Source organism: Rhinatrema bivittatum, chromosome 4 (genome assembly GCF_901001135.1).
Source record: "Rhinatrema bivittatum chromosome 4, aRhiBiv1.1, whole genome shotgun sequence".
In the NCBI taxonomy this organism is placed as follows: Eukaryota; Metazoa; Chordata; class Amphibia; order Gymnophiona; family Rhinatrematidae; genus Rhinatrema; species Rhinatrema bivittatum.
In genome coordinates, this window is record NC_042618.1 from 458501588 (window position 1) to 458519294 (window position 17707).

The 17707-nt window shown below is 45.5% G+C and overlaps 1 protein-coding gene across 2 annotated transcripts in view; it reads left to right on the forward strand.

Annotated features, from left to right (window-relative positions):
- Nucleotides 1-16029: 16029 nt before the first annotated feature.
- The window catches only part of PAWR (pro-apoptotic WT1 regulator), a 239966-nt gene continuing 238288 nt past the window's right edge, over nt 16030-17707 (forward strand). The window contains exons 1-2 of one of the 2 annotated variants that reach the window (XM_029597126.1): nt 16030-16330; nt 16723-17333. In XM_029597126.1, the coding sequence (XP_029452986.1) occupies nt 16803-17333 (531 nt within the window). In that variant the 5' untranslated portion in view covers nt 16030-16330; nt 16723-16802. The remainder of the gene's footprint in view (nt 16331-16722; nt 17334-17707) is intronic. The other variant, XM_029597127.1, reaches the window with a different exon arrangement.

Consider the following 17707-nt stretch of genomic DNA (forward strand, 5'->3'; position numbering starts at 1 on the left):
AAATTGATGTATATTTCTTGATTTTGTCTGATTTATGAGGACTGATTGTTTCATGTTTTTCCATTGCTTCATTGCATACAGAGTGTGTCTTGTTGTAGTTTCCAGTTCAGATTCTGTGTACACATTTCTGTTTGTATTTTATGGTCTCTCTATTCCGTATTTGGTGAGGGTCTGTCTGTGTTTGTCATGTGTAAGCGAGGTGAGGTATTTTGCTAGCATGTAGTTTCTATGTAGGAATTTAGAGCAGACTGATTTGTTCTGCTTTCCTAATGGGAGGTATTTTAAGGCCTGGTATAATGGGAATTTTATTATATTGCTGCCATTCAGTTTACTCAAGGTTGTCCAAGGGCCAAATCCACATCTAACACGCATTACAATAGGGTTCCAAGTGTCTCTTTTTTGCAGGGTTTTTTGGGTGGCACCACATCAATGCATGTTTTTCTATACAAGAAACTGGTGCCAGCTACAGGGCCCAGCTGGCACCAGATTTATGTACTGGTAGGTGGGGCAGGAACACCTGGGGATCATTCGTACACAATAGAGAAATTTTGGACATGTAGAAGAGGTAAAATAGGTTCATGGGAGTGTCCATTTTGACAGAGGGAGTAGGGCTTTTTTCGGCATCAACAGGGGGTCTGGGGAAGAGTGTGAGACTGACAGTTTCTATAATGTATTGGTTATTGGAGATGACAACTTTTTTGTTTAAAAAAAAACAAAACACAGAACCTGGCGGGAGGCAGCAAAAATGTTAGCACCAGCCCTGAGTGTCAGTAATAACATAGTAATTATCACAATGTGCTTTAAAAAAGGACCTTCAAAATAAGCACTCCCGGCCTTACAAATATACTTTCGTTGCTTTATATTTAATCGTTGGTCCAAAGTCTTTTTTTTTTTGTATATTTCATTTGCAAATAAAAAGTTATCTAAATCAACAGTTTAAGTGTCCATTATCTTTTTCAAAGTGTGTCCATTACAGACATTACTTCTCTCAATTCGAGTTTATTTCCATGGCGGTTGCCCTTCCTGGATACCCTTTCTTCATAAATGGTCAACAGATGCGCGTGTTTAGAATAGTCACTCTGCATCAGGGGTCTCTCTTGGTTAAACTTCCCATGTTTTCATGCGTTCAAGCAACAAGATGTACACCATGTTCTCCATATCTTGTTTGGATGCTTGACCGCATGAAAACATGGGAAGTTTAACCAAGAGAGACCCCTGATGTAGTGACTATTCTAAACACGCGCATCTGTTGACCATTTATGAAGAAAGGGTATCCAGGAAGGGCAACCGCCATGGAAATAAATTCGAATTGAGAGAAGCAATGTCTGTAATGGACACACTTTGAAAAAGATAATGGACACTTAAACTGTTGATTTAGATATATATTTCATTTGCAAATAAAAAGTTATGTTAAGTGTACCAGCTGCTCTGTGCAGATTACCCCATGCCTTCAGTTAAGGGTAGTATCTACCACTCCATGCATGTTATCCCCATGTAATTCTTTCTTCACTTTCAACCTCTAGCCTTTAGGGAGCTGAAGTGTTTATCCGGTGCCCTTTTGAATTCATTTACTGTTTTCATTCCAGGCATCCACCACCCTTTGTGAAGAAACATGTTGGATCTGAGTTGTGTCCTCTGCAGTTGAAGTGCATAACCTCCCTAGTTCTATGGGTTCTTTTCCAACAGAAAAAGTTTGACGTTCATGCATTAATACCTTCCAGGTATCTGAAGCTCTATAATCATATCTCCCCTGCACCTTCTCTTTTTCAGGGTGCACGTATTTAGAGCCTTCAGCCTCTCTTCATAAGTTGGCTGATATAGACCCACACATCGTTTTTGTCGTCTTTCTCTGGACCTCCTCCATCCTGTCTCTATCCTTTGAGAGAGTACTCCAGCTGAGGCCTTACCAGGCACTTGTACAAGGGCATTATTACCTTCTTTTTCTTATTGGTTATTCCGTTTCGATGCAGCCCAGGATTCTTCTGGCTTTAGCTATCGCATTGTCACATTACTTTGCTATTTCTACACTTCTTGAAAGTTGTCAACTCTGCACATCCCTAGGGAACCTTGACCCCTGATATGTGTGTGTACACTTTCTCCCCTCTCCCGCTCTCCTTCCCCTCAGCCTCCCTCTATCCACTTTTTCACCTTCTTCCCTTCCCTCTTCCTATCTCACTCTCCCACTCCCCAGTCACCTTGCTTCTTGAGCTTCCATGGGTAGGGCCTGGCCTCCCTGCTGCCCAGCAGCTGACCTCTAGGATATAGGTCTGCCTGATCTTCTCTTGTGATCCAGGTAGCCATGGTTGCATGATATTGGTTATGCACTGCATGGGATTCTAGAAAACCTCTGCCACTGCCTTAGTGGCAGGCTTCACCATTTTTTTGTTTTAGTTACAGCAAGAGGGGTGGTGAAAGTTTGTGTGTGTGTGTGTGAAAAGGAGTACATCAAATTGACAGCATATCACTGCTTATATAAGACTCAACCACTATGCTTAACTCTCTTCCAATGTGGGTGGTGTTGATTTTTTTTTTAAGTCCCATCAGGCCAGCAGCTGTCCTGTGCTTTTACAGGATTATTCTCTTAGAAGGGGGGGGGGGGGGGGGGGAAAGAGTGTGTGTGTGGCTGTGATTGCTGAATTTAATTATCAAAAATGCAGGGGCAGACTGTATGGGCCTGTGTCTTTTAATTGCTTAGCACTGCCTTTGTGTCTAGTTAAACTTCAACATTCTTCTGGAATGCTTCCTGGATCTTGGCTAACTTTTACATGTTCAATTACATGGTTCACTCACAGGTGCACAAATTTAATTTAATTTTCAGTTCTTAAACAGAACCCCCCCCCCCCCCCATGCTGATAAGTAGTTCAGAAGCCTTTTGCTTTATTTACAAAAGGCAAAATACAACATTAGAACATAAGACTTGCCATACTGAGTCAGATCAAGGGTCCCTCAAGCCTAGTATCCTGTTTCCAACAGTGGCCAATCCAGGTTACAAGTACCTGGCAGAATACCAAAAGGTTTTGAGTTTCAGCAGGCATGGTGAAGTTAATCCTGCTCTTGGCCCTGCACCTCTCCTGTATCCTCCTGCCCCTGAAGCCAGCACTCCGAGGGGGAGTAAAGTCTGGTATAAAGTGGTAGCATAAGAAGTTATTACACTGAGGTAGATGGAGGGTCCATCAAGCCCAGTATCCTGTCTCAAGCAGTGGCCAATCTAAGTCACAGGTACTTGGCAAGATCCCAGATAGTAAATAGAGCTCTTACTGCTATCCTGTAGTAAGTGCTGACTATTCCCTAGCTCTTCTTTGTTAATAAGTTAATGGACTTCTCCTGCAGGAACTTGTTTCAATCTTTTTTTTAATGAAACTATGCTAACTACCTTAACACACAATTAAGCTCTGAAATTAATTGATAGAGAATAGGGTTGAGTAAAAGAATTTTCTCTGTTTTGAATGTGTGCCCTAGTCTCTGTATTTTCTGAAAAAGTAACCGCTTTACACTTAGAGGGCTATAAAATCATGAGTAGAATAGAATATCTATCTTATTACCCCTCTGCAGTCTCTTCTCTAAGCTAAATACCCCTAGCCTCATTAGCCTTTCCTCAAAGAAGAGCTGTTCCATCCCTTTTATCATTTCAGTTGCCCTTCTCTGTACCTTTACCACTGCAACTCTATATTTTTTTGTGATGATGCAGCCGGAATTGCACACAGTGCATCAGGTGCGGCCTCACCATGGAGCAATGCAGAGGCACTATGACATTCTCCATTTTATTTTCCATTCCTTTCCTAATATTTCCTAGCATTCTATTTGTTTTGAATACGGGTGCAGCCTGTGCTTGGCATTTCAACGTATTATCCATGATGATGTCATTGCCTAGCTCCTTTTCCAGTGTGGTAAGTTATAATGTGGAACCTAACTGGCTAACTAACACTGTGACTTACTTTGCCCTGGAATGTGTATCACTTTAAATTTAATGTGGAGAAGTACAATTTGCCAGTTGATATCTAAAGCAAAGATGTTAGAAATGAAGAAAAAGGTGGATGGAATAGTTCTTACTACCCTTAATGCTTGTGACACAACTCCAACATCGCTCTCTACTTCAATGGTAGGGGAAAAGGGAGAATTGGATTCAGATGACAGCTAATGCTGGGCCCTGACTTTTATGGGCTGGGGTACTGATATGCAGACATTAGGGAAAAAGCAGCAGTCTGATTCTACGGCCAAGTCCAAAAGCAAAGCCTGTGGCTGCATACCCTGTAAAAACATTACTAACAATTGTTATGGGTTTGACAATTGCTTGGTTTGGATTATAAATATTGCTACCCTTAACATAAGGCTTGGAGGTAACTTGGATGGGGTGACAATTACTACCCTAAGAAACTTGCTAGGCAGCTTGGATGAGCCATTTGGTCTATTTCTGCTCTCATTGCTATGTATGCCTAGTCTTCCAGTCTTGTAAGGTCCTTCTGCAATTTTTCACAATCCGCTGGTGCGTTAACAACTCGCCATAATGTCGTCTGCAAATTTGATCATCTCACTCATTGTATCTCTTTCCAGATCATTTATAAACTGGAAAGCGATTCCTACATTTTATAAATAAATAAAATATATTAAAAAGCACCAGTCCAGCTGCCTAAGGTACTCCACTGTTCATCCTTCGCCACTGAGAAAACAGACCATTTAGTCCTCTTCTGTTTCCTATCTTTTATCCAGTTTGCAATCCACAATCCCACATTGCTGCTTATCCTATGCCATTTTCATTTTCTGAGGAGTCTCTCATGGGGCACTGACAACAGGCCTTGACCTACTGAGTGTACACAACCTGGGCGGGGGGAGATGGCAGAAGAAGAGGCTGTGAGGATGGTGGTGGACCCCCCCCCCCCCCCCCATATCCACCTGGTGGGCCAGAAGAAGAAGCCTGCGAGGCCTCTGGTGGACCCTCATCCTATCGGCAGTTGAAGAACGAAGAGGCAGTCCATTCTCCTGCTCCTTTGAGGTGCTGGTGTGTGCGATCCAAAATGTGCACCTAGTGCGTACTCTATACTGTTCTTCTCTATGCTAATCTTGGGCATTATAAAGTGCTAGCCCTGCGAGAATTGATTAGTGCAAGGGCTAGCACACAGAACATCAGAATGGCTCCTGATGCGGGTGGGTGTGTGAGCGAGCAAGCAAATGCATGACAAACAGGCCGATACAGTAAAGTGTGGCCGCGGTTACCCTGCTTCTAACCCGCTTTCTACTCACAATTTGGCCGCGTTAGTCCTACCTGCGATTCACTATCCCTTTTAACCTTTAAATCTACGGGTAACCCTTTCCGCCCGCGGCATGTATATGAGATGTAAACGATCGGATTAGCTATTCCCTCCCAAACAGTAACGCGCGCCCCGATTATCGCTTTTTAAACCTGCAGTTTTGCCGCTCGTTTAACCTGCTAATTTACCGCCTACCCCTACCCCTGCGTTAAGTGTGGAGCGTCAGGCAAGCCGAGACTAAATTTCACGGGCCACAGAGCAGCCCCAGCCAGCCCCACTTCACTGCCTGACCCCCTCACTCCCCGGGACAAGACCAAAGTGAATCGGGCAAACTTTCCGCCAGCCCCCGCTCACCTGCCCTGGCAGCTCCGGAGCAGCCCCAGCCAGCCCCGCTTCACTGCCTGACCCCCTAACTCCCCAGGACAAGACCAAAGTGAATCGAGCAAACTTTCCGCCAGCCCCCGTTCACCTGCCCTGGCCGCGTCCATCTCCAGTGCTGACAGCTCCGAAGCAGCCCCAGTCCTCTCTCCCCTCCTTCCGGGGACAGCCGGTGGCGAGAGCGGCTTCAGCAGCCCAGGGCGGATCGGGCGCTCCCCATGGCTCCCGCGATGTCCGAGGTCACGGCGTGCACTCATTACGTTTTAGAGAATAGGGAGCCATGGGGAGCGCCCGATCTGCCCCGGGCTGCTGAAGCCGCTCTCGCCGCCGGCTATCCCCAGAAGGAGGGGAGAGAGGACTGGGGCTGCTCCGGAGCTGTCAGCGCGGGAGATGGATGCAGCCAGGGCAGGTGAGCGGGGGCTGGCGGAAAGTTTGGGGGGAGTTAGGAGGGGTCAGTCAGCCCTTCTCCTGTATCCACTTCCTGGTACCTGTCATTTGAAATGACAGGTACCAGCGCAACCAGGATACTGTATAGGCGCTGTATAGCGCCTATACAGTAAAATGGATTGTGCTTCCTGGACGCGCGTTGGACGTGGCTTGCATTTGCATGCCATTTAAATACAGTATCGAGCGGTATGTGTTTCAAACTGTGCGTGCGGCAAACGCGGGTGCGCCCGGCACTAACACACCCCTTTCTACCGCACCTTACTGTATCGGCCCGTAAGTGAGAGCCTGACTGGGGTGGGGGTATCTGAGGAGAGCCTGATTGGTGGGTGGGTGGGTGTGTGTGTGTATATAAATGAGAGCTTGACTGGGGTGAACAGTTGTGCTCATAAGTTTACATACCCCTGGCAGAATTTGTAAGATGTGTAGCATTTTAAAAAGACTCTGCTATTCTGTGATGCATAATTGTTATTTTTAATGTATTTCAAATTAAACAATGTGTTTTGTCTGATCACTATTATTAAACCACAGCAATAAGGGACATAATAAAATGGTCCTATTCAAAAGTTTGCAATCCCTTGAATGTTTGGGCAGATAATATACACTTAAGTTGACACACAGGTTGAGATGACAATGAAGGGTAGGTGTCCACCCCTGTGCCTTGCTTGGTTGTAATTGGTGTCTGTGTATAGATGGTCAATGAGTTTCTTAGCTCTTGAGAATCCCCTGTGTATTACATCCCAGACTTTGATAATTATTGAAGCATGGGGAAAACAAAAAACAACTGTCAACAGATCAGTGAGCAAAAATAGTTCAACTTTATGAAAATCAGGAAAAAAAATATTTAAAAAAAGCCAAAGATTTGAAAATGCCAATCAGTACTTTTTGAACTGATCCAGAAGTGGAAAATTATGGGTTTCGTCAATACCAACCTAGACCAAGAAAGATTTCAGACAACTGCCAGGAAAATTTGTCAGGATGCAAAGAAAAATCCAGAAGCAACTTCTGTTGAAATTCTAGCTTCTCTGAAACAAAATGGTGTGGGTGTTTCAGCATGCACACTAAGGAGGTACTTGAACAAAAATAGGCTGCAAGGTAGAGTTGCTAGAAAAAAGCCATTGCTGCACCAACGTCCCAAACCAGCCTGCTTACACTATGCCAAACAGCACCTAGCGAAGCCTCAAACCTTCTGGAGTGAGAATACCAAAACTGAACTTTATAGTCACAATCATAAATGCTAGGAAGAGAAGCGCACTGTCCCTACCTTGAAGGGTGGGGGGTGGATCTCTGGTGTTTTGGGTTTGTGTGAACTATAGCAGCACAGGGAATTTAGTCAAAATTGATGGCAGGATGAATGCAGCATCTTTTCAGAAAATAATATTGGAGAAGAATTTGCATTCATCCGCCAGGAAGCTGCGCAAGGGGGCACTTGTACTTTCCAACATGACCATGATCTGAAGCATAAGGCCAAGTCGACCCTTCGGTGGCTGCAGCAGAAGGTTCTGGAGTGGCCATCACAGTCTCCTGACTGCAACATCATTGAGCCACTTTGGGAGGAATTCAAACATGCAGTTCATGCTGGACAACCAAAGAATGTACAGGATCTGGAGGCTTTTTTACTAAAGGAAATGGGCAGCTTTACCACATGAGAAAATAAAGAGCCTCATTCACAGCTATCACAAATGACTGCAAGCCTTCATTAATGCAAAATGGGGCAATACATGATATTAGGAAGGGTATGCAAACTTTGGAACAATGCTATTTTATTATTTCCTTTATTGTTATGGTTCATATAATGATGGTGCTATGCCATGGTGCATATGTTTAATTTGACATATTAAAAGTTGTATTTTTATTTATTATTATTTAGGAATTTTATATACCGTCGTTCCAAATGAAGATCACATCTGTTTCCAATATTGGCATTCATATTCTTGGTCAACAATCAGGTGCTGTATTCACATTCTAGGTTAACACCATAATAACTATATGTTCTAGTTCATATTCATATATATTCTAGGGAATCACAATAGTAAGGATGTAGTCTAGTTCATATTCGTACCTTTTTAGGTCAACCCAACAGTAAATACAGATTCTAATTCTACTAAGAAAACACTTTACATCATTCACTGACATTGAAATTATCAGCATATTGGTATTTTACGTTAAATCGTATGCTTTTCTAAAAAGCCATGTTTTCAGTTCTTGTTTGAAATTCTGTTATCTGGCTTAGTGACACCGGAAGAGAGTTCCACAACTTGGGACTCACTATGGAAAACATTTGGTCTCTTATTTGCGTTAGGTGTGTGTTAAGAGTAGAAGGAACTATTAAAATCCTTTGTTTTGTGATCTTAGGGCTCTTTGTGCTGTGTAAAGTTGAAGTGTAACTCCTAATAAACCTGGGTTAATATTGTTGATGATACTGAAGATTAGAGTTAATACTTTATAATGAATTCTGGATTGTATAGGAAGCCAGTGCAGTACTATCAGAGAGGGAGTGATGTTTGAATTTCCTTGTCCCTTTAAAAATCTAGCAGATACATTTTGAAGTAACTGTAGTGGTTTTAGAAAACCTGATGATAGGCCTTGTAATAGGGAGTTGCAGTAGTCCAAGATAAAGAATATTAGTGATTGTAGGACAGTGCGGAAGTCCTGTATTGCTAGCAGTAGTTTCAGCCGATGTAATATTCTCAGCTTGGCATAAGAACATGCCATATTGGGTTAGACCAAGGGTCCATCAAGCCCAGCATCCTGTTTCCAACAGTGGCCAATCCAGGCTATAAGTACCTGGCAAGTACCCAAAAACTAAGTTTATCCCATGCTACTAATGCAATTAATAGCAGTGGCTATTTTCTAAGTCAAATTGATTAATAGCATGTAATAGACTTCTCCAAGAACTTATTCAAACCTTTTTTAAACCCAACTTCACTAAGGGCCGGATTTTAAGACCTACGCGCGGGCGTAGATTTGTGCGCGCAACCTGGCGCGCACAAATCTACACCCGATTTTATAACATGCGCGCATGTTATAAAATCCAGGGTCGGCGCGCAAGGGGGTGCACACTTGTGCACGCCGAGCCCTAGGGGAGCCCTGATGGCTTTCCCTGTTCCCTCCGAGGCTGCTCTAAAATCGGCTTTCCAGATCATTTATAAATACATTGAAAAGCAAGGGTCCCAGTACAGATCCCTGAGGCACTCCACTGTCCACTCCCTTCCACTGAGAAAATTGTCTATTTACTCCTGCTCTCTGTTTCCTGTCTGTTAGCCAGTTTGTAATCCATGAAAGGACATCGCCACCTATTCCATGACTTTTTACTTTTCCTAGAAGCCTCTCATGAGGAACTTTGTCAAATCTTCTGAAAATCTAAATACACTACATCTACCGGTTCACCTTTATCTACATTTATTAACTCCTTCAAAAAAGTGAAGCAGATTTGTGAGGCAAGACTTGCCTTGGATAAAGCCATGCTGACTTTGTTCCATTAAGCCATGTCTTTCTATATGTTCTGTGATTTTGATGTTTAGAACACTTTCCACTATTTCTCCTGACACTGAAGTCAGGCTAACTGGTCTGTAGTTTCCCGGATCACCCCTGGAGCCCTTTTTAAATATTGGGGTTACATTAGCCACCCTCCAATCTTCAGGTACAATTGATGATTTTAATGATAGATCTGTTTTGATTAATTTGTTTGTTTTTTTCATAGTGAAGTTCCCATCGATCTGAATCCCCAGGTCTCGTACTTGATCTGAGGGTGTAGTATTAATAATTTCTAGGTCTAGGGTTGGCGTTTTGATTATCATGTTCTTTCCTTAACCACACAATTTGGTTTTTTTTTAGGGTTTACAGTTAATTTCAGTTGAGAGTTTTTGTTGTATGTCCTTCATGTATGTTGTCAGATGCAGTTTTTTCAAGCATTTGTTGAAAGGGATGTAGAATTGTATGTAGACTGCATATAGGAAGAATTTGATCCCAAGGTTTGATAGTAGTGCGCATACAGGCAGCAAATACATGTTGAATAGTATGGCCGAGAGTGTTGAACCTTGGGGGACACCCATATTGATTGGGAAGGTGTCAGAAATGTGATTACCCAGTTTGACTTGGAATATCCTGTCTTTTAGGAAGGAAGAGAACCATTTGTTAATAGTTCCATCAATTCCAATTTCTCTTAGCTGGTGGCATAGCAAGGAATGGTCAACTGTGTCAAATGAAGCAGTTAGATCTTTTAGTACCAGGATATATGATTCATTGTCAAATCCTTGTAGTACAGGGTCGGCAAGGGAGATGAGTAGGGTTTCTGTTGAGTGATTTTTTTCTGACTCCGACTTGGTTTGGGTATAGTATATTGTTGTCCTCTAGATGGTTCTCTAATTATAACACTGTTTTTTCAAGGGCTTTAGCAATGAAAGGCAGGTTGAATATTGGTTGATAATTGTCCCAATCATTGATTCTGCCTTTTTTTTTTTTATTGGTTTAATCACAGCTTGTTTGGCTTTATCAAAGAGTAATTCCTCAGCTAGTGAGTGGTTTATTATGGTTTTCAATATCAGAGTTATTATACTGTTTACTGTTTTCAGGGTACTTGTGGGGATGAGGTCTAGTGGGTGGGAAGCAGGTCTCTCTTTTTTTTTTTTTTTGTGATTTAGTTTATTTCCAATTTAGTTACTGGGTCAAAATAGGTCCATTTCACTTGACCAAATTTTATCTTCAGGTTCTTTTGTTGATAAGCAGGTGGAGAATTGTGATTTTAGTTTATTTTGTTTAATAGCAAGGTAGCATATTCATTGTATGAGTTTTTTTTAAAAGTCATTATTTGAGATGGAGAAGGAAGGGTCCTTGATTAGGTTTTTAAATGTTTCGGAGAGCAAATTAGAATTAAAATATTACACCATGAATCTGTTTTGTGCAGCATTCTTTTTTTGTTTTATTGATATGTTCACGGTATTTTGTTCATAGGGATTTGTATTTTTCTAGAGATATCATAGATTGGCATTTCTGCCATTGCTTTTCTGATTTTCTCAGGGTATGCTTAGTGTGTCTTAGCTCCTTGCTATACCAAGATATCTTTTGTTTAGTTGTGTTGCTGTCCTTTTGGAACATTTTTTTTATCTGGATTGGGCATAGGATGTCCGCTATTTCATTCATGATTTTATCCCAGGAGTTAAAGGATAAGGAGGCATTATCGTGTTCGAACTCAGATATTTTTATTTTTTATTGTTTCTTAAAGTATTTCCGATTCTACCTTTTTCTTTATTTAAAGGTTTGATTATTATGTGGGTTTGTTTGTTGTGTGGTGAGGAAGGTTATTTCTGCTTTAATTAGTTGGTGATCTGACGAGAGTATTGTGCTGTGCATAGTATTGATTATGCAGTTATTGTGATTGGCAAAAATTAGGTCAAGGATGTGTCCTGCTTTGTGAGTAGGGTTGGTTACATATTATGACCATCCCATTGCTTCCATGGTGTCTAAACATATTTCACATGTTGTGGTTTTGGATATGCTGCCCAGATGTGGGTTAAAATCTCCTACTATCAGAATTGATTTGGGGGTTGGAAACGCTTTAGTGAAAATGTTAATTAGAGCTGAGCAGTCTTTTTGGAGTGGTCTGGTGGGCAATAGACTAAGTCAATGTTTATTTGTGGTGATTTTAGTATTACCACTTCATATGTTCATATGGGGGGGGGGGGGTTGATCTCATCTTTGGCAGGAGGAGATTACTGGAGAGTTGTTACATATCTTGGGATGGATCAGGTTTATGCTCTTTGCTTTAGTTTTAAAAGACTTTCATTTCTTCCATGTCCTGTGAGGCGGTGGGCTTGCTCCATTATGAGATATGAGATTATGGAGAGTGGAAACTAAAATTGATGCAAAATTTATGGGGTTTCTGTGTCTGCATATTTTTGTTTCTGAAAACTTTTAAAATTTGGTATGAATACTTAATTATTGGATGTTATTCTACCGTTTTGTGTGTTGGATGTATTCTTTTTATAAGTATGGTTTTACTACGATGAATAGTTTATATTCCTTGATTTTGTTTAAGAACCAAAAATTGCCATACTGATGATCCAGCAAGCCCCACATCCTGTTTCCAGCAGTGGCCAATCCAGGTTATAAGTACCTGCCAAGTATCCCACTTTATCCTGTGCTCCTAAGAACAGTAGCCATTCCCTAACTCAACTTGCTTAATACTTAATGGACTTCTCCACCAGGAACTTATCTAACCCTTTTTAAACCTAGCTACACTAACTGTCCTAATCATATACTCTGCCAGTAAGTGCCAGAGCTTAATTGTGCACTGAGTGAAAAAAAAATGGTTTTAGGTGCACTACTTGTTAACGTCATAGCATGCCCCTTAGTCCTTGTATTAACTCAAAGACTAAACAACTCATTCATATTTACCTGTTCTAGTCCTCTCATGATTTTATAGACCTCTATTGTATCCCTCCCCTTAGCCATCACTTCTCTAAGCTGAACGCCCTTAACTGCTTTAGCCTTTCCTCATTGTGGGAGCTGCTCCATCCCCTTTACATTTGTTTCTCTTCTCTGTACAACACTATCTTTTTTGATGAATGACTTCTGAGCATTGGTACTGTTGTTTCTCTATTCCTGCAATGCATACAAAGTCTGGCTTCTTGCAGTTTCCAGTTCAATTTCTATCTATATTTTAATAGCTTCCTTCTAGATTTGGTGAGGGTGAGTGCATTCTACATGAGGTGGAGTTTGTGTTATTTCTTTTTTTATTATTAAGGGGGGGGGGGGATTTAGGCATTACCCTAATTGTTTGCAGAGAGCACCAACTGCTAGCTTCAGCTCTGTTTGTCAAACATTTGAAAATCCATTGGCTCTCCAGTATCTAGATATTTATTAACTTCTTCAAAATAATGGAGCAGAGGGGTGAGGCTGTACCCTCTTAAGCCAAGTCTTTCTATATCTTCTGAGATTTTGTTCTTTAGAACAATTTCAAATATTTTTCCTTGCACTGAAGTCTGATTCACGGGGCTGTAGTTTACGGGCTCACCCCTGCATTAATCTGACTGTGAACCCTTGCACTGAAGGGGAATTGATTCTGTCTCTGAGGAGGAACCCACAAGTGCCCACGTGAGGCTGGTGAGAAGCAGAGACCTTGTTGCAGCTTCACCACTACCCACTCACAATCCCCTTAGGTTGAGCCTTCGGGTACCGGGGCCGCCTGGGCTTACGGGGGATTTCTGTGGTCAGTGGCCAGGCACCGATACTTGTGGCTGGTGTCCAGGCAAAGGTTGAAGCAGGTGTCAGTCAGCGGAACAGCAGGGATCAGGAACTCAGGACGCCCAGCAGTTACATTACCAAGGTGCTAGTAGAATGCAGGGACTATCCTTATCTAGTCCCTGCACTATGATGTCATCCAAGAGGGCCATGACATGACCTGCTACTGGCCCTTTAAAAGAAAACAGTGCAGATGCCTAGGGAGAGGACGAACCATGCTACTACTGTAAAACTGCAGGGGCGAACGCTGACGACAGCGACCAGACCACAGAGCTAGGCAGGGTGGCTGACCTGTGCAACAGTTACATTGGCCATCCTCCAATCTGCAGGTACAAATTTCTAGTAACAGATCTGCAATTTAGTTCTTCTATAAATAGGAGGTGTATGCCATCTGCTCCAGGTCCTTCACTGCTCTTTAGTTTGCCAATCTGCCTTCTCTTATCTTTCACCTTCATTATGATTGATTTATTTCTTCAGCATTATTAACAATGTATCTAATGTCTGACAGGGGTATCTCCCCACCATCCTCTTTAGTAAACACTGAAGTAAAAAAATGTAATTTTAATGGTAAGTACCTTTTTTAACCCCTTGCTCTACCACTCCAACAGCCTCTTTCAGGGTGTGGTAATTTCCAGTCTCGTACTGACATACAGCTCGATACAGTAAAGTTCAGTTGAAGATTTCTCGTCTGTAACGAGCTCGCTGCACACAATTCGGACGCGTAAGGCAAACCAGCGATACAGGCTCCAGTTTTGCGCGTCCGTAGCGCTTCTTAAAACAGACGCGTAACCCTTCCCGCACCCGGCATGTAAATGAACGAATTAGCTGTATAATGAAGGAATTAGCTATTCCCCTCCGATACCGTAACGGGCACTCAGGTTCTCTCATTAGTAACGCACTGTTTTGCCGCGGCCGTAACGTGTTAGTTTACCGCCTCCCCCTAGTAGGAGTTAGGACTGTGAGTCTAGTAACAAATCCATCGACACCGCTTAAGATACTCAAAAACAATAAAACACAATTTTAAAAAAAAGTGATACAGAGATGATCGAGAAAATGTAATGATGTGGGACACACAAAACCTGTCAGAAGAAAAAATAAAAATTTTTAAATACCTGTCGGAGGGCCGCGTGGGTCCAGGCGGCCGGCGGCGGCGGGAGCCGGGTGGTCGCGTGTTAAATCTAGGCCGTGGGCGGGTGGGCGCCTGTTCCAGGCGGCAGTGGCAGCGGCGGCGGGGGGACACGCGTTAGTTCGAGGCGGGCGGCGGGTGGTCGCGTGTTAAATCTAGGCCGGGTCCGCACAGGCGCGCATTCATTCACTGCCGGGGCAGCCCCCACCGGCAGTGAATGAATTCATTCATCCAGGCGGAGGAGCCGGCTGCTTTCGCCACTGGCTCCTCCGCCTGGATGAATGAATGCGCGCCTGTGCGACCCCTGCGATTCGGCGCTCAAGGCAGTCACATGCCGTGACGTCACGCCTTGAGCGCCGAATCGCAGGGGTCGCACAGGCGCGCATTCATTCACTGCCGGTGGGGGCTGCCTCCGGCCACCCGCCGGCCGTCTGGAACTAACGCGTGTCCCCCCGCCGCTGCCTGGAACAGGCACCCACCCGCCCGCGGCCTAGATTTAACACGCGACCACCCGGCTCCCGCCGGCCGCCTGGACCCACGCGGCCGTCTGAAACTAACGCGCGTCCACCCCCGCAGCCCGGAACAGGCGCCCACCCGCCCGCGGCCTAGATTTAACACGCGACCACCGGCCCCCCGGATCCCGCTGGCCGCCTGGACCCACGCGGCCCTCCGACAGGTATTTAAAAATTTTGATTTTTACACTTCCTGGTGCCTGTCATTTCAAATGTCATTTGAAATGACAGGTACCAGCGCACCCTGGTTACTGTATAGGCGCTGTATTAAGCGCCTATACAGTAAAATGGGTTACGCGGGCATAACCCTTCCCTAACGCTTCACAGCCGCGGCATGCATTTGCATGCGATTAGAGGAGAGTATTGGGGAGTTAGTGAAGAGAACTGTGCGTGCGGGGAGGAAGGGTGCGCCTGACACTACCGCACTGTTTTTACCTCGACCTTACTGTATCGACCTGATAGAGCAGGATGCAGTAGTATGGAAAACTTGCAAAAGTAGAACTTAAAAAGAGCTTTGGTGTTCTCAGACCTGTAATTTATCGAAGCTTAAATAGGTGAAACTACTGCACGTCCTAAGGTGCAGCTCTCCGCTTAGGCCTTCTTGTCTCTCTCCCTCTCCTCACTAGAGGTCTCATTTTCTCAAGAGGTTAACACAGTCGCACATGTTTCTATCACCCTCTTCTAGTTCTTTTTTTTGTTTCTGTCAAAAAAAAACCGATGTTTACAGTAACGCATGGGTGTTCTAGTTGCACATGTATCTTTATGTTCTCGTTACGCTTAAGTGCATGTTCACATTTGCGTCCAACCCTGAGCAACCGCCAGTAGCCTTTTCTTCAACTATACACTAAACGCTTTCCTCTAGGACAGGGCATCTCACCCTCCTGTTTTCGGCCGGAGCGATGCATTCGGAACTGCCACTGCTCTTTCCTCCAAAGCCGTCGGCCGCGGGTGGGGGCGCTTTTACGGGCGAATTCGGCACTTTACGACAGAGTTTCGGCTCGGCGCCTCTCCCCTCCCCGCAAGCCCGCCAGACTGGGAAACGCTCGGCGGGTTGCGGAGCCGCTGAAAGAGAGAAGGGGGGGGGGGGGAGGAGAGGAGGGAGCGCGCGCCCTCGCGGCGGATTCCGGAGCCGCGGAGGGAGAGAAGAGCCCTCGCGGCGGGTTCCGGAGCCACAGGGACGGAGGAGGCGCGCGCGGCGGGCTCCTGGCGACACTGAGAGTGCGCGCGCGTGTGTGTGTGTGCGCGCGGCGGCAGCAGCTTGCTGCACACCTGGAACCGGAGGACTAGAAAAGCCGGAGGACGGTCGCCTTGCCGCTCTCGTTACCTCCCGCACCGAGGTGAGCGCGGGCCCGGAACGGAGGTCTCGCCTTCGCTGTGCTGAGGTATGCAGGAGTCCGGTCGCCTTGGGGGTAGAGGGGAGGAGGGTGCAGGCGGGACCATGCGCACTTGTTGCCTTATAGTGAGGTAAAAGTTTTGGAATACGTGCTCTCGCTTTAGAATAAGCTGTATTGAGGTCTCCTCCTACCCGGTGCGCTATACTGAATTGTTCCCTTCCCGCCTTCCTCCCCCCCCCCGTGTAGTACGGCGGTCGCATTCCCCTCCCTCTTATCTAAGCGCGCTGAAGTGAAGCCTGAAATGCGCCGTAAAGAGGTCTCGTCCAGCCTTCGGCGCATTGTATTGAAGACTCCGCCCCCCTCCCCTTGGGCGCGCTGTAGTGAGGTCTCTCTCCGGGTAGCGCTGTCTGACTTCTTTCACTTCTCTCTCTCTCTCTCAGGCTGCCCCGCGGCCATGTCCCGCTCCTGAGCCCGCTCTTACCTGGAGGAAGCCCTTCCCCCCTCCCCTCCCCCCGGGGACATGGCGACCGGCGGCTATCGGCCGGGCGGCACCGGCACCACGGACTTCCTGGAGGAGTGGAAGGCGAAGCGCGAGAAGATGCGGGCTAAGGCGCAGGCGGAGGGCGGCCCGGCCGCCGCCATCACCGCCGAGGGGTCCTGGAAGCCGGGCCCCGCGGCCCCGGAGCTGAACAGCAGCAGCGGCAACAGCGCCCCCGCCGGTGCCGCCGCCTCCTCCGCCCCCTCCCTGCTCAAACCCGTCCCTAGGAGGCTGCCGGCGGCGGCGGCGGGAGAGGAGGAACCGGCTCCCGGAGCCGCAGCCAGCAAGAAGGCGCCGGAGAAGGCGGCGGCGGCGGCCTCCCCACAGCAGCAGCAGGTGCAGGACGGGCCGGAGGTGTGCGCAGCGGACGGTGAGGAGTGCCCCCCCGCCAAGGCCAAAGATAAGGGCAAGAGCTCCGGGCCCAGCGCCAGGAAGGGCAAAGGGCAGATCGAGAAGAGGAAGCTGAGGGAGAAGAGAAGATCCACGGGAGTGGTGAACATCCCTTCGGCCGAGGTGAGAGAGAGAGAGGAAGGGGGCTAGCCCTCGCTCCCCTGCGCTCTTATCTTGCAATCTACCTGTAGCTGAGGGAGAGTAAGAGTGTGCTCCTTTTCTCTCTTTGTGTTCTGTGTTTCTGAGCCTTAACTCGTTCATATATATCGTTTTATTTATTTTTTCAAGTAAAAGGTGGTTCAAACTTTCTGTGGTTTCTTTGTGAGCAGCCTGAACATTTATTTCAGGATATACCTGTATAATAGGGTGGTGGAATGACTCATTGGAACGCTGTATTATATTGTTAGGTATTTGCTGTTCTGGACTTCTAATCTTCCCTTTTTTTTTTTTTTTTTTTTTAGAAAGTAGTGTCGACAGCATGTACCTATTTCTAAGAT